Source organism: Zootoca vivipara, chromosome 1 (assembly GCF_963506605.1).
Source record: "Zootoca vivipara chromosome 1, rZooViv1.1, whole genome shotgun sequence".
Taxonomy (NCBI): Eukaryota; Metazoa; Chordata; class Lepidosauria; order Squamata; family Lacertidae; genus Zootoca; species Zootoca vivipara.
Genome location: NC_083276.1, coordinates 69,411,450 through 69,427,320, shown reverse-complemented (window position 1 = coordinate 69,427,320; position 15,871 = coordinate 69,411,450). Strand labels below are relative to the sequence as shown.

At 42.9% G+C, this 15,871-nt stretch overlaps 1 protein-coding gene across 3 annotated transcripts in view; it reads left to right on the top strand.

Annotated features, from left to right (window-relative positions):
* Positions 1-15,638, top strand: part of TUB (TUB bipartite transcription factor) — a 124,636-nt gene extending 108,998 nt beyond the window's left edge. For all 3 annotated transcript variants that reach the window (XM_035119782.2, XM_035119805.2, XM_060275879.1), the window contains 6 exons: positions 1,169-1,360; positions 3,552-3,664; positions 4,916-5,030; positions 8,359-8,457; positions 9,562-9,733; positions 11,230-15,638. In XM_035119782.2, coding sequence (XP_034975673.1) covers positions 1,169-1,360; positions 3,552-3,664; positions 4,916-5,030; positions 8,359-8,457; positions 9,562-9,733; positions 11,230-11,363 — 825 coding nt within the window. In that variant the 3' untranslated portion in view covers positions 11,364-15,638. The remainder of the gene's footprint in view (positions 1-1,168; positions 1,361-3,551; positions 3,665-4,915; positions 5,031-8,358; positions 8,458-9,561; positions 9,734-11,229) is intronic.
* Positions 15,639-15,871: the final 233 nt, after the last annotated feature.

Sequence of the window (15,871 nt, the reverse complement as noted above, 5' to 3'; positions counted from 1 at the left end):
CTGGCTGGCTGCCCTCATCAAACTTCTGATTGGCAGTGCCATCCTAACCACATATAGTCAGGAAGAAGTCCTGCTGAGTACATTGAATATTAACATTTCATCAGAGCTTGCTCACAGGTTGATAGGGTCAGGATTGCAGCGTACACTGGTGCCTGGGTTTCGTCGACCATTTGGAAACCCCAGTTCTTCCAATTGTTGTCAATTCAGCACATGGTCTTTGATACACGTGACGTTCGTGGTCCCTTCCAACTCTACAATTCTATGGGTCCGTGGTTTGGTGAGGACATACTGCCTCGCATTCTGGCTTTTGCCCAGTTCAGGCGCATCCCCTTTTCCAACGCAGACCCTGCAGGGCCACGCTTCTGCTCTTGCTTGCCTTCAGAATGATTGGATCCTGCTGTCTTTTTTTTTATAAAAAAATGACAAAGTAATAATCATAAATAAATAAAAATAAAAATGTGCACCCCACCACTGAGACCATTCCATTGTAACTATCCATCCTCCCAAAATTTCAACACCTCTTGCGATAGTTTGACCCCTTTCCAGTTTAACAGTACAAATTCTACAAACACCTCCCATATCTTCTCAAAGTCATATCTCCTGCATATTCCCCATCTTACCTTAATGGCACGTTAATTTATCATTAATAGCTATATCCCATACCTCTTTATAGGGACGCGGGTGGTGCTGTGGTCTGAACTACTGAGCCTAGGGCTTGCCGATCAGAAGGTCAGCGGTTCGAATCCCTGCAACGGGGCGAGCTCCCGTTGCTCAGTCCCTGCTCCTGCCAACCTAGCAGTTCGAAAGCACGTCAAAGTGCAAGTAGATAAATAGGTACCGCTCTGGTGGGAAGGTAAAGGGTGTTTCCGTGCGCTGCTCTGGTTCGCCAGAAGCAGCTTAGTCATGCTGGCCACATGACCCGGAAAAACTGTCTGTGGACAAATGTCGGCTCCCTCGGCCAGTAAAGCGAGATAAGCGCCGCAACCCCAGAGTCGTCCGCGACTGGACCTAATGGTCAGGGGTCCCTTTACCTTATACCTCTTTATACCATTCTTCCATTTTACATTCTGCTTGGCCTTTCCACTTCCCGGCTATAATAATTCAATAAATTTGTGAGCAAATTTGTGTCTGTCTTTTAAGCACATGGTTGCTTTTCTTCCTTTCCTAGGAGTCGGCCTCTGGGCCTAGTCCTTCGACAAACAACCCCGTCATAGAAGTAGACGACCTGGAGGTGTTTGCTGTGAGACCTGCTCCTCAGGGGGTTACTGTCAAATGCCGAATCACAAGGGACAAGAAGGGAATGGACCGTGGAATGTACCCTACTTACTACCTCCACCTGGAAAGAGAGGATGGGAAAAAGGTTGTAAAGCAGATCTTTCTGGTTGCATATAAAACAGCAAAAGAAAAAATGCAGAATCAGCTTGTAAAAGTGGGGAAATCCCTATACCCAGAGTTTGGACCATCCACCCCCAACATATGAATGCTTAAAGTTGAGAGTACATTATAACCTGCAAGCAGAGAGGGGAAAAAAATATAACAGTATGCTTTAATCCTGTACATGCTTTCCTGGGAGTAAGTCCTATTTAATTCAGTGGGGTTTAAGGTCTTCTGAGTAGACCTTATAGGATTGTCCTGTTAAGAGACCAAACTCCTCTATGTTCTCTGCTTTATAATTGGGAGTAGTATAAGTGATTATTGAATAACCACTTGAATGTTAACATTTTATTTCTGAGCTTGTGCAGGTTTTGTTCATCCCATCAAAATGTTTTATTCAAGTGTTTCCCTAGTGCTAAGTGTCATAAGACACACTCTTAAACAGGGATCCCCAAACTGCGGCCCTCCAGATGTTTTGGCCTACAACTCCCATGATCCCTAGCTAACAGGACCAGTGGTCGGGGAAGATGGGAATTGTAGTCCAAAACATCTGGAGGGCCGAAGTTTGGGGATGCCTGTTCTTAAACATGGAGATTTATTGCTTTATTAACTGTATACAAACAGAGATGTTTAGATGCTATGTCTCATTAGGACAGTCCTAGTGAGGCAATCTAATCCTGAGCCATATGCAAAAAATCAAAGGTAACCAAGGAGTGGAATGGGGAGCTGCCTCTTCAAACTGGCTCTTCTTGCATCAGATATGGATGGTGAACATTTTAGGGCCGTTTCACACATTTCTAATTGCCATTGAATATCAGTTCCATGCAGCTGACTTGACATCGGGCATTAGCTTCCTATTGTAGATGGCCAAATTGTACAGAAGTACATGACATGTAATCCCATACCGTACATATTTATTCAGAAGTAAATCACACTGAAATCTATAGGAAGTGCTCCCAGAGAAGGGTCCATAAGATGCAGCTGGAGGTCAACTCATTAGACCTCAGGGAAGTGCAACCCTGGTTTGGGATATTTAACATGCCATCCTGTTGGTCCATGTGGAAAGCCACATGCTACAATAGCTCCATGGAGTTGGGAGTATGCTGAAATGATTTTCAGAAACATGTCAGAGTAGCTTGCATTCTCTTTTCTTTCTGAACGTGTTAGCAATTCATACAGTGGTACCTCAGGTTACAAACACTTCGGGTTACAAACTCCGCTAATCTGGAAGTAGTTACCTTGGGTTGCGAACTTTGCCCCAGGATGAGAATGGAAATTGCGTGGTGCCGGCACACCAGCAATGGGAGGTCCCATTAGCGAAAGCGCCTCAGGTAATAATAATAATAATAATAATAATAATAATAATAATAATAATAATATATTTATACCCCCGCCCATCTGGCTGGGCCTCTCCAGCCACTCTGGGTGGCCTCCAACCGAATATTAAAAACAGTACAGCATAAACATTAAAAACTTCCCTAAACAGGGCTGCCTTCAGTTGTCTTCTAAAAGTAAAATAGTTGCTTATTGCCTTGACATCTGCTGGGAGGGCGTTCCACAGGGCGGGTGCCACTACCGAGAAGGCCCTCTGTCTGGTTCCCTGTAACCTCACTTCTCGTAAGGAGGGAACCGCCAGAAGGCCCTCGGTGCTGGATCTCAGTGTCTGGGCTAAGAACGGTTTCTGGTTAGGAATAGACCTCCAGAATGAGTTAAGTTTGTAACCCGAGGTACCATTGTGTTGGGAAACTTGGGGAAAGGGTAATGTAATATTTACTCCCACGTGGCTTCAGGTAGTTGTCTTTTACTTTATTCTTTGTCCTTAGAAGTCATGATGCTTGGAGTCTTCAAGTGATTAGTAGTTGGACTCTCTACCCTTCTGACCTGAATTGGCATCTGTTTTCCTTTTACTTGAAGGAAACTGTTCAAGCTCAAATTAAACATTTAACAAAGTGTACTAGGTTTAATTATTTAAACCATAAATAATGGATCGAAGGAAGTAGTTTCCTCTGCTGATTGTTTTTACCCCCCCCTTTTTTTTGCTAACTTTCCCTTTGGCCTTCTACATTTTTGCTGATGATACTAAACCCCAAGAAAATCAGAGTCCATTTTCTTTCTCTGGTGATTCTATCAGATTCTGCCTGGAGTGTGACATTTTGTTCCCCTTTCAAATTCCTTAGGTATTTTTGTTAGCTGGAAGAAAGCGAAAGAAGAGCAAAACCTCAAATTACCTCATCTCCATTGACCCTACCGACCTGTCACGAGGAGGAGAGAGTTTCATTGGAAAGCTAAGGTACAGGTTTAGATTTTTAAAGCAGGGACAGGGAACCTCTGGTCTTCCAGATGTTCTTAGACTCCAACTCCATCAGCTCCAGCCAGCATAGCCAGTGATAAAAGATGACAGGCGTTGGAGTCCAGTCACATCTGAAGGGCCACAGGCTCACCACCATTGATTTAGGGTATATTCTAAGAGAATCGGATAAACATTTTGGGATTCAGGATACTAGTGGTAACAACTGAGAGCAAACCTTTGATATCAGTCCCTGTTTACATTCCCACCTACCACGCGTTCCTTAGCTCTTGATGGAAAGTCGCAATTGACAGCAATTCACAAAAGAATCAAAGCGATCACTGCTCCTTATTTTGCATAATGGAGTCAAAAGATTTCCTGTTATTTATTTATTTGCTGCCCATTCACACACTGCAGTGACTTCAGAATGCTTGTAGCATAACTTGGTTTCATTACCCCCTTAATTAATTTTAACTACTATTTTTATTTACGCAAGCTGGAGTGATTAAAGGGCGGTAAGGAAACTGGCATTCTATCCTCCCAAGAGCATTGGAAAGAAGGGTGCTAATGAGAGCTAGAAGTGCCACTGTAGCAGAGTCAGGAGACGGGGAAGAGCCGAAGTAATACCCTCCCAGGAACAGTGTCACTGCACATCCCTCCCTTGCTGCAACCCAGTCCATCACTCCCACCAGGGCGCTCAGCTGGCCTCCTCACCTCCTACCTCTTCTCACTGGGTGAGCCACTTCTGGGCATAGTGGATGAAATGGTTGACTTGATCCAGGAAGACCTGAGTTCAAACCCCTTTTCAGCTATGAAGCTTGCTTGCAGCAGACACATATCTCGGAGCCCAATATACCTCACTGGATTATAGTGAGGATAAACGGGGGGAAGCCGTGTGCGCTACCCAGAGCTCTTTGAAGGAGAGGGGAGATACAGGTTTTAATGACAGTGCTGAGTATTAATGCTGCATGATTTGATTCAGGATAGAAGTATGCTTTTATGAATGCTTCACAATTGGTTCACATGGGATCACTTCTCTGAGATTTTGTGAAATTCATTTCAGAGTCTTATAGTAACAGTAGCTCAATCTGGCATGCCTCTTATTGTATGCAGCCTCCAGAACCTCTGCACTCTCTGGGACTATGATATCCCAGATACGCTGGCAAGAGAGATTCTGAGTGCTTAAGGCTCAAATGATGATAATCAATCAGTAGCAGGCAATGAAGGCAATCCATTGTTTTTCCTCTGTAATAGATCAAATCTTATGGGGACTAAGTTTACAGTTTATGATAATGGAGTAAACCCAATGAAAACAACGTTGAGCTTGGAGGCAAGTAATCTGCGCCAGGAGCTAGCTGCTATTTGCTACGTAAGTACCAATCATAAGCAAAGTAAGCAAACGTTTTTCAGTAAAGTAATTAATAATCAAGCATGCAAAGCTGTACGAAACATTCAACACATTTATGACCCACACCCATACCTAAATCAGGGACAGCCATCGGGGGAAGCCAGAGAGCAGTGATGCCTTTTGCCTGGTTGGTGCTGCACTCAGACTGTCTTCCCAGCGCATCCTCCTCACCACTATCACACTTGCTGGAAAATAAGAGGATGCCCAATGATTCCTCTGCTGTCTTGTGTAGCTCTTTTAACTGAGGAGGCCAGGTGCTCCCCAAGCCAGTGCAGATGAGGAACAGTGGCCTCATGTCCAAGGGAAGTGCAGTGACCAAGTTCCTCTAGGAATCTGTGTCTACCTTTAGGAGCAGATTTTTCAGTGAGAAATGGGCACTGGCCTTGATGCTCTTAAATTAAGTCTAGGTAAATAAATTGTGCAAGAGGGGGTTCATTTCTCTAGGTTTATTATTGGACACCTGGGCCTCTTATGCAATAACAGATCACAGTGTATAATCAGAGGTGGTGTAAAACCAGAGTAAATGGGGCTGGTGGCTGTGTCTGTTGATTCATTCTGACCATAAGACTGAGAAAATCTGCATCCATTTGCTAATGATAGTGAATGTTGTTTGCCTGAGTCATCCAACCCTAGCACAGATGTACTCGGGATTTCTTTACCCTCAAATGACCCATTTCTGCTCAAGTCCTGGACTTCCCTGGAGCAAATGCGACTTGCTGAAATGAGCATCTGATATACAAGATGCAAAATGCTCTTTGCTCTTTGCTCACGAAGATCACATGCTCCTTTGCTGTGCCTGGGTCAAGCAAACTGCTGGTTCCGCTGTGGGTCTGAGTCATCCAGCCCGCTTTGAGTTGCACAAGCAAAGCCAAAGGTTGGCAGTAGATTCACAACCAATTACCAGATATTACAGGACGGAAGAGAAACCCTAGTCAGCGTTTAATTTATAAAATGAGAGGTGCTTGGCCTGCCTCCAAATCATTTCCAGTGCATTGGAAACCGTTGTCCTTAATTCCAGATGTATAGGACCTGGGTGAAAGAAAGGCTCTCTGCAAATGATCAGAGTTCTTTCATAAGTTATTAGGTTCAGCCCTGATATTTAAAATGGAATCTGAAGGCAAAGGCTTGCATCAGATTAAGCCCTAGGGAGGCAACCCCCCCCCATTTACATGGGGGTTATGTTCCAAGGCACTGCACATTTAAGTGAAATCATGTATATTTGAAACACCATTGAAAAAGCCTGCAAACACCCTATTCTCCTCCATTATGTGACATTTTTGGGTCACTTCCAGGTTCTGTGCAATGTGCTTGTGCACGGTTGCACATGTATTGAAAGTGCTTAAATGGGGGGGGGGGTGCTGTACCTTGTGCAAACTTCTTTGCATTAGGATCAGCAACGTGCTGGAAGCAAGAAAGTCTAAGAAACTCAGGAACCACTCATCACAAAAGTTTGTTTGTTTAACATATTGTATTTACACATTGCTTTCCCACCAGGCTGGGATTCAAGAGGTGTTTGAGTAAAGCACTTCAGATGTCTTTTAGGATCATACACTGCGTGGTCATTTTATATATTATAGCCCACATTTGGGAGCATTCTTGGTTACGTATCTGTGGAAGAATATCTGCATGGTTTTGCAGTCCACCTCAGAGGATTATGTGCAAAAAAGTTGCATGAGTGGATGATCAATTCCGACAAAAAAATTCCCCATGCCTGTGTGCATAGGAGATGTTCCCCAAACGCCACATTCTATGCAAATTGCTGAATCAGATCAGAAGTGGCCCCAAAATGCATATTCACTTAAGTCCTAGGTTTGTACACTTCCCACAGCATTTTCAAACACTCATGACTTTAGAGAAAACCCAGGATCCTGAATGGCTTTTAAAACAATGCAATCCTACAGTAATGGCGCTGCTGCTGATTAATAAATCTACAGCTACACCTAATGGTCACTGTTAGAACTGCAGCAGAAGAGAGATTCCAGCCAAGTCCTTAGAAATATAACAATTACAGTAGTGAGAAATGGTCCATTGCTGACCTCTTGACCACTTACGTGGCAATTTAGTTTGCATAAAACTGTGTCATGGACCTCAGTTCCCAGTTATCAAGTTGGGCTGCAGTGCTCCAACCGTTTTTGTACTACTATTGTTGAAATAAGTGTGTGCAACTGAGTATGCAGTTTTTTGCAGTTGTGCACTTAACATTGCTCAACTGTGATAATGGGTTAGAATTCACCTGTTTTTGTGTGTCGGGTGCCAGCAGAGCACCAGTTGCCAACAGATGAATGAGAAGCCTTCCTTCCACAGTGAATGAGGAGGGGCACGTGGTCACATTAGGAGAAGCTGATGTGATATAGTAGCCAAAAGATGCCTAGGGACTTAGTCCTGTTTAAATCTTACATGTGCCATGAAGTGGCTACATATAGCCTCTGAGATCATCTACTCATTTTGCCTGCAACGTAGTGGTAGAAAAGAAAGAAACCCAAGCTGTTCATAGTGGCCAGAGGAAGAATTCCTCTTCCTACTCCTGCTGCAGCCTTCTCCGTCTCACTGGGTGCAAGTCCATCCCTTTGGTCCTCCTTCATGTCCAGGCCCAAGAAACAAAAGTAGTTGGGAGCTGCGAAGGAGAAATCAGGAGGCACCAGGAAGCCTTCCACTCTGGCCACAAGCATGGGAGCTACGTCACACTCTCTTCACCCACCCCATTCATTCTCACTGTCTCACCACTCTGAGATCACTGTAGCTTACGGTGACTTACTGCAAGGGCCTTTGTAAAGGTTACTAAGATATGTATGCCAAGCACTTTCAACTCACGAATGTACTATATAAAAGTATTTACGGTATTTATTTAATCATTACCTGCTCTTCACCCTAAGCTCCCTGGGTGGGTCGCAACATTAAAACACAATATTAAAAACAGTTTAGAACAACTTGCAATCACAAAAGTAAGGTGGGTCCTGAAAATATACACTGACTGTCAAAAACCACTTGTTGTGTTCTTGTTAATGATACTTGTTGGATAGCGCAGAGCTGTAACTGGTGCTGAAGTGTCTGCACATTTTAAAACTTTATGCAAAGTATGCTTTATGAACCTCCTACATTTTCCTTTCCCCCCTGAGCTTACAAGGTAAAAATTGAATATTATGGAACACTGTTGGCTTTGTAGCAAGTTTTGAAACACCTTTGTAGGCTAATTACTGTTCTATCACCAGTGATATTTGTTTGGAAAGACTGACTTCCAAGGTAAAGATGTGTGGTATTAAAAACGCTTCTCCTATTCATTCAAAAACAGGAAACAAATGTTTTGGGGTTTAAAGGTCCTCGTAAGATGAGTGTCATCATACCAGGGATGAGTATGGACCATGAGAGAGTTTCCATCAGGCCACGCAACGTAAGTCACTCTTCTCAGTAAAACTAGCTTAAGCTAGGGGTTTGCCAGCCTCTTCATAATGTGTCTCAAGTGTGTGTGGGAGGGTGTATACTAAGCCAAGTTGTTGTTGTTGTTGATACATTTAAATATCTAAAATAAAAGTAAATGTCACAGGCTGTGGAGGAGGGATACTGGAGATACAAAAAACCTAGCTGCCATGAAGCAATGATAGAACAGATGCTTTTCATGCCAAAGGTTCCACATTCAATCACTGGCATTTCCAGATTAGGAGAGAACACTGCATGGAGAGTATACTGAACTCAGAGTTCTGTCTTAGTACTGGGTAAAGGTAAAGGGACCCCTGACCATTAGGTGCAGTTGTGACCAACTCTGGGGTTCCGGCACTCATCTCGCATTATTGGCCGAGGGAGCCGGTGTACAGCTTCCAGGTCATGTGGCCAGCATGACAAAGCCACTTCTGGCGAACCAGAGCAGCACACGGAAACGCCGTTTACCTTCCCGCTGTAGTAGTTCCTATTTATCTACTTGCATTACTAGGTTCCTAATCTGAGTTTCACAGATCACTGCAGGTGAGATTTACCCAAGGTGTTGGACAATAATATTCTCATGGCTGCAGCTGCCTATGCCGATTTCTTCTTCTAAGTACCATGTGTAGAAGCAGATGTGTTTAGCTCATCTCCAAAGACAACTACAAGGAGGCTCTGAATGATAGGTGGCTTTTCTTTTTTAGCAAATACAGTCTGCACAAGATACTAGTGGCTACAGCTCTGCATACAGAGAAGCTGTCATGTTAGCTTAAGTCATGTATCTCAGGGGTTTCCCTGATTCATATATAATATATGAAATCTTTAAATAAAAAAGCCACTTGTCTCTCTGTCATGGCCTTCAATCTCATCACCAATAAAGGAGGCACTTGGAGAATAAAGGAGACACTTCTGACCTTGAAGTGTGGGCAGACAGATATGGGAGATATGGGGGCTACATGTTAAGACTGTTTTTATGAGAGAGCGATGGCATGGGGGTGGGCGCATTCTGATGTTGCATAAAGCAAAAGTAAAAAGTGGGCTTTTGCTAAAATGATGTCTTTCTCCTTGGCTTTCCTAGGAGCATGAAACTCTCCTTGCAAGGTGGCAGAATAAAAACACAGAAAGTGTCATTGAGCTGCACAACAAAACTCCAGTCTGGAACGATGACACCCAGTCTTACGTTTTAAATTTCCACGGTCGCGTGACACAGGCCTCAGTGAAAAATTTTCAAATTATTCACGATAATGATCGTAAGTACAGCTGCTGAAATCCGATAACTCTCACGTAAAAAACCAGAGAGAGAGAGAGAGATTCTGTTTTTGATACACTTTGCTCAGTGTCCAGTCCCCCAACTGTTCTGTGGACGCAAAGACTTGACACAGAAGATGAGGAAGTAGGGCAGCCTGGTCTAATTTGGTGCTTTCTAGATGTGTTATGGTACAGCTCATACTTCACCATTGGTCACACTGGCAGGGGTTGACAGGAGGCATTAGTCCTAAACATCACAAGGCTACCAGACTGGGGGTGGCTGAACTATTGATAAGTAGTTCACAGAATTAACCAACACCGAGCAATTTGACTTCACCATGGAACTTGGTCCGAGCATGTTCTAGTTTTTGAGAAAGTTGGAAGGTTTTATGGTGGGGGGGGGGATAGTTTTTGGTGGTGTACACATTCATTTGCTGTTGTCACTGTTGCCTCTAGTTAAATAGGTTTTGCAGGTTACTTTGTTTTTTTAATGTGGCCACTGAAAGTGTTGAAACCTGAAACAGAGGTAGTGGAATGAGCATGCACACCTTGGGGATCAAGGCCTTTGCTATACTGTGATGTGCCCCACGGTTCATGGGGAGAGGAGACTTCACCCCTTAACATTTTAGCCATGTTCAAATATATAAAAGGATGTCATATGGAAGAGGGTGAAAGGTTGTTTTCTGCTGCTCCAGAGAAGCGGACACGGAGCAATGGATTCAAGCTACAAGAAAGAAGATTCCACCTAAACATTAGGAAGAACTTCCTGACAGTAAGAGCTGTTCGACAGTGGAATTTGCTGCCAAGGAGTGGTGGAGTCTCCTTCTTTGGAGGTCTTTAAGCGGAGGCTTGACAGCCATCTGTCAGGAATGCTTTGATGGTGTTTCCTGGTCGGCAGGGGGTTGGACTGGATGGCCCTTGTGGTCTCTTCCACTCTATGATTCTATTCTATGATTTACCTGCTTTGCAAGGATTAACTGAACAGTGAAGGTAGATAGTGCCCCAGCAAAGAGTTTTGGGAAAGACTACTATACAGTGAGTCCAGTCAGGGTAGCAGGCTGGGGAGCTGAGGTGGGGGCGGGGGAGAAGGATGCTTTGCCCTGTCTCTTCCTGATAGCTGCAGCTGCCTTCCGCTTCTCTATTCATCTCATCCGCATCTCTGTATCCTTTTTCTGTTTCCTGACTCTGGCCTTTATGAGGACATCCTTGGTATGAGAGGAAGCGCCAGGCAATTCACAGCTGGCCAGCATCTCAATCATGCCCCTTTCAACTCTCTAAAGGAAACTTGTCTCCCAGGCTGAATTCATTGAATCTGGATGGTGAAAATGATTTTTCATCTTCCCCTGCTTTATATTTTGGACTGCAAGTTAGTGACTCTCTCTCTCTCTCTCTCTCTCTCTCTCTCTCTCTCTCTCTCTCTCTCTCTCTCTATACACAGAAACTTATATTGATGTCATTGTACTGTGTTTCTTTACTCCCCACCCCCACCCTCTTTCAGCTGACTATATTGTGATGCAGTTTGGCCGTGTGGCAGAAGATATTTTCACTATGGACTACAACTACCCAATGTGTGCACTTCAAGCCTTTGCTATTGCCCTGTCCAGTTTTGACAGTAAGCTGGCTTGTGAGTGAACCAGCTTACACCTGAGCCTCATGACTGCCAGGACCGCATGCCACCAGGAGGAGTAAACAGAAGTTTCAGGTTTTCTCTGGTGTCATCACTGGTTTCATGTTTTAATGGGGCAGGTAAAATTTGCTTTTTTGAAGGACCAACCCTTTTGCTGGAGAGAAAATATTTTAAAATTCAGGACTTTCAGGAAATATTTTTTCCCCATCTAGTCTCTATTTTTTTCTGGAAGGGGCATCAGAGATCTGTAAATAGAAATCCTACCTTGCGTCCTCAGTTTTGTGATGAAGATGTGCCATGAGGTACTGTATCATGGCTTAAAGTGAAAACACCATTGAGAGTGGTGCTTTTTCTTCTTCTTTCCTAAATCCATGACAGCTACCGCAACACAAATCTGGTTTTAGATTTAAGAAGTATTCAGAGGCCGTAAGCATACCTCAAGATCACATTAAATTCCTTGAGAGCTTCACATCACCCACTTTAGAAACAAGACCACAGGAAAGATGCACTTTAAAAACACACACACAGAGAGAGAGATTAAGGTAGCATTTGGTCTCAAGGCCAAGACCAAACTTAGTTTGTTATATTGCTTACGTGGGAGGGGCCTGATGATTTTCTAGTCATGATGGGAGATGGGCGAGAGAGATGCAGGAAGCACAAATTAATGTTGCACAAGTCACTTGTAAGCCAAGTTGTCATTTTATAGATGTGTTTTAATTTAAACCTTACTTTCAAATGCAAAGTCATTGTTATTTTTTAAAGGAGAGAAACTGCACTCTTGCAAAGTTGCCATATGGATGCTAGAAATTATGTTATCTCACGAGAGCAAGTCATATCTGGGGAACTTCCTGTTGTCATTGAGAGCACGCATTCACTTTGCAATGTATGATGCCTTGGGTTCAATCTGTGGCACATTCAGTAAACACAGAGTTGTGGGACCTGTGACCCTCCAGATTTTGCTTGGGGATGAGGGAGTTTGTAGTCCAGCAACACCCAGAGGTCTGCAGGTTCCACTTTTCTGATCTTAAGATTCTGAAGAGCTGGGCTGGAAGACTTGAAGAGCTCATCAGCATTGTCAATATGGAGCTGCCTAGATTCAGGTCAGCTTCATATGTTCCCTATGGCACTCAGTTACTTGGATGAAGACCTCTTCAGACAACTGCCTCTGTGGCAGCTGTTTAGAGCATACTGCAGTTATTGCAAAATGTTATGATTACAAAATATGTCCTGCCCTTTTGAGGACAAAATCAAGAATTACCATATGCTAAACCTACAGTGACTGATACTGTCCACTTATCTGTTTTCTTGGAAAGGACTCTAAAGTTGCACATTGATGTGAAAATACCGCCTACTGAGACTGAGCCAGTTTGCTGCGCAAGCGTATTTGAGGTTACATGCAAAGGGAATTAGTGGTGGACATGCACATTTATTTTTTAAAGTGTCCCGGTTTCAAATATATACTATGCTGCCTTTTAATTACTAGATCAAAATGTTTCAGAAGAATACAGGCTGTTGAATATCCTATTTTTATTTATTTTAAGTTCAAAAAAAGGTACTACAAATTGAGCTGAAAGGATGCTTCACCACTTGGGTCCAGATTCAGAGGGAGTATGCAGTAAGGCAAAGCACACAGCTTGGGAGAAAAAAGGTGCCATGGGATTTGTAGGAAGACATTCTTTCTTGGCCATATCAAGGGAAGGCTGGGGATGAACAGCTTCACCACCAATACCATACGAGGATTCACTTTGGATGTATGTCATTGTGTAGTGGGGGCAACAAATACTTCAAAATCTCCCGTCCTAAATCAAAACACAAAATAGCATTCTATTATTGGATGACAACGAAGCAGTGACCGTGCCCCAAGATGTGGAGAAACCCTAACATAATGACAGTTCACACAGCACAAGGATTCAACCAACCCAGTGAGTTTCCATTTTCTATGGGATGATAGCCGATTATGAGAGTGGTGAAATACTTTCATGTGGCAGGGAATAGGGGGCCATGCAATATGCAAGGAAAGAGATTTGTGGGATCCCAGATTACGGATTAGCTAAAAAAAAAACCACCGCAAAACTCTGCCAATGAACTCTACATAAAATCTGATAGAAGAGCTTTGTGGCAGAATCCAAAAGAGCCTTATTCAGCATTAATTTCTTTATTTTAAATATTTCTATGCCAGTCTTCACCCTATTTAGGATTTCAGGAGCAATTGTATCATGATACATACAATAATAAAACAGTTAAAAATTACAATGTTAGAATGCCTAGGTGAAGAAGAACACATTTGCCTGGCGCCAAAGATTGCAACATGGGTGTCAAGCTAGCCTTTTTTTAAAAAAAAGAGAGAGAGAGAGAGGACATGGCATGAGAGAGGAAAAACTGCTGGGAAAAAGCCTTTTGTTTATTTTTTTATTTACATGTATTTATAAACCACAATATTTAGAAAAAAAATCCAAAGTGGCGTACATAATTTTTTAAAAATACAACATAATTTCAAAAATCCTCACTGACCAGTGAAATAAAATAACTTGCTAATGTTGCTTGTTGATGTCAGTTGTTTAAATAGCTTACCTTCACTAATCTCAAAGCAAGAACAGATATTAGAAGAATTAGATTTAGGCTTATTTCTGTGGACCTGTTCTCCGAGAAAGAGTGTTGCAGCCTCAGAAATGTGACCATCAGCCAACCAGACATTTCCTCTAATTTACCAAATATTGTATGATAGGAAAATAAGATCCAAGGACGTGGCTGTGATGAGAGTTTGTATCCATCTGGATTGTGTGATTTTAGACATTCAGATAATTATGTTCTGTGTATTCCCCCCCCCCCCCCGGGGGGGGGGGCGAGGTAGAATTTTTACAAAAAAGGGAGCAAGTGGATTTCATTGTTCACGTGTGCATTTGAATTATTGTTGGTTTTTTTAATGCCTTTATTTCATAGATTCTTTCAGCGAGACAAAGGGGCCTCAGTGGGATTATCAGTAGCAACGCTTTCCAAAGTGGGTAGCTGGGAAGACTTGATTGAGTTTTTGTTCATGCCTTGGGCCAAGTTATCAAAATATTCTAAACAGGGAGAATTGCTGCTGTCTTTTCCCACCATCAGTCATTACAGAAAAGACATGCACTAAGTACCAAAGAATTTCAGGTTTTAGATTACTAGAGATTTAGGTTCAGGGGCACCTTATCAAAGTGCATGCGAGGGAAGCAAGATTCACAGCAACAAATTAGACTTAAATAAAAATAAAAATCCCCCATGGCTGGAAACCAAAACAACTGTTGAAGAGCTTACTTACTTCGCCAAACCTTTATTAGGCATTATAGGCCATTATATACTTTATATACAAATAAACAGGCATGTAAAATATATAATAACGAGGATTTTCATTGGGGTTTCTTCCCGCTAAATAGTGCCATTCACCACTGTAAGTCATACTATTGACAATAACTCGGCCACTCTTGCAGTTACTACCAGGTTAATGTCAGACAGATAGAATCTGATATTTTCATTGTGCCATGATGTTAGACTACCCAAAAAGGGGCATAGCACACATTTAATGTAGTTGGTTGTACAATGGACAGTAGAATAGAATTTGTTCCACCGTGTCCGGAACATTCAAATAACATCCTCAATGCCTATCATTTCTGGGGAACTTTCAAGAGGAAGCATAGGTGTATCCCCCTAAACCTTCAATTTTCAATTTAGACTTTAAAGCAGTTTGATACCATACCCAAGGCCTTAAGCGCAGTAACTAAATAGTCTTATGGAAGTAATTATAATAAATGATAGCGCTTTGGAGAGAAAGGTGTTTTGATTGCCGAAATGATCTCCATCTGCGTGTTTTACAGCACCCTTGTTTGTTAGGAGGACTTGAATAGGTCAAGTGTTTGGGCGTTTATGATTGAGGTTTATAAAGTTATGCATGGAATGGGAAAAAAGTGGATGAAGTTAATTCCCACCCTCCCAATATTGCCAGAACTTAGGGGTCAGCCAGTGAAATTGAGCACGAAGCTGTTTGTTCACACAATGCATGATTAATAAACGGAACGCTCTGCAACAAGGTGAAGCTTTGGGCACCAGCATGGCACTTTCAGAAAGGAGCAGACATTCTTGGGCTATTAAACATCATAGCTAAAAGGGTATCCAGCATTAAATGCAGAATGTTACTGGGGGTTTTGTTTTGGGGGGTGGTACTGGGTACTTAAGTTCTCAAAGGTGGTGAACTGCTTCCCGGGCTCACTCCTTCCTGGAAGCTTTACTCTGCTCCAAAATGCATTGCTCTCATCCCAGGTATGTGGAGAGTGGCTGTAGTTTCTCTTGGCATGCACTCAGGTGGAGCACTGAGCCTGGCATTTGGCCCTAGCACCTGTCTCAAATGCCAGGCTCAGTGCTCTACCCGAGTGCAAGCTGAGTTGTTTTCCTCATCACTGAGAAACTACAGCCACTCTCCACATACCTGGGATTAGAGCAAAGCTTTTTGGAGCAGAGCATACTAAACGGTAACAATGTTCACAAA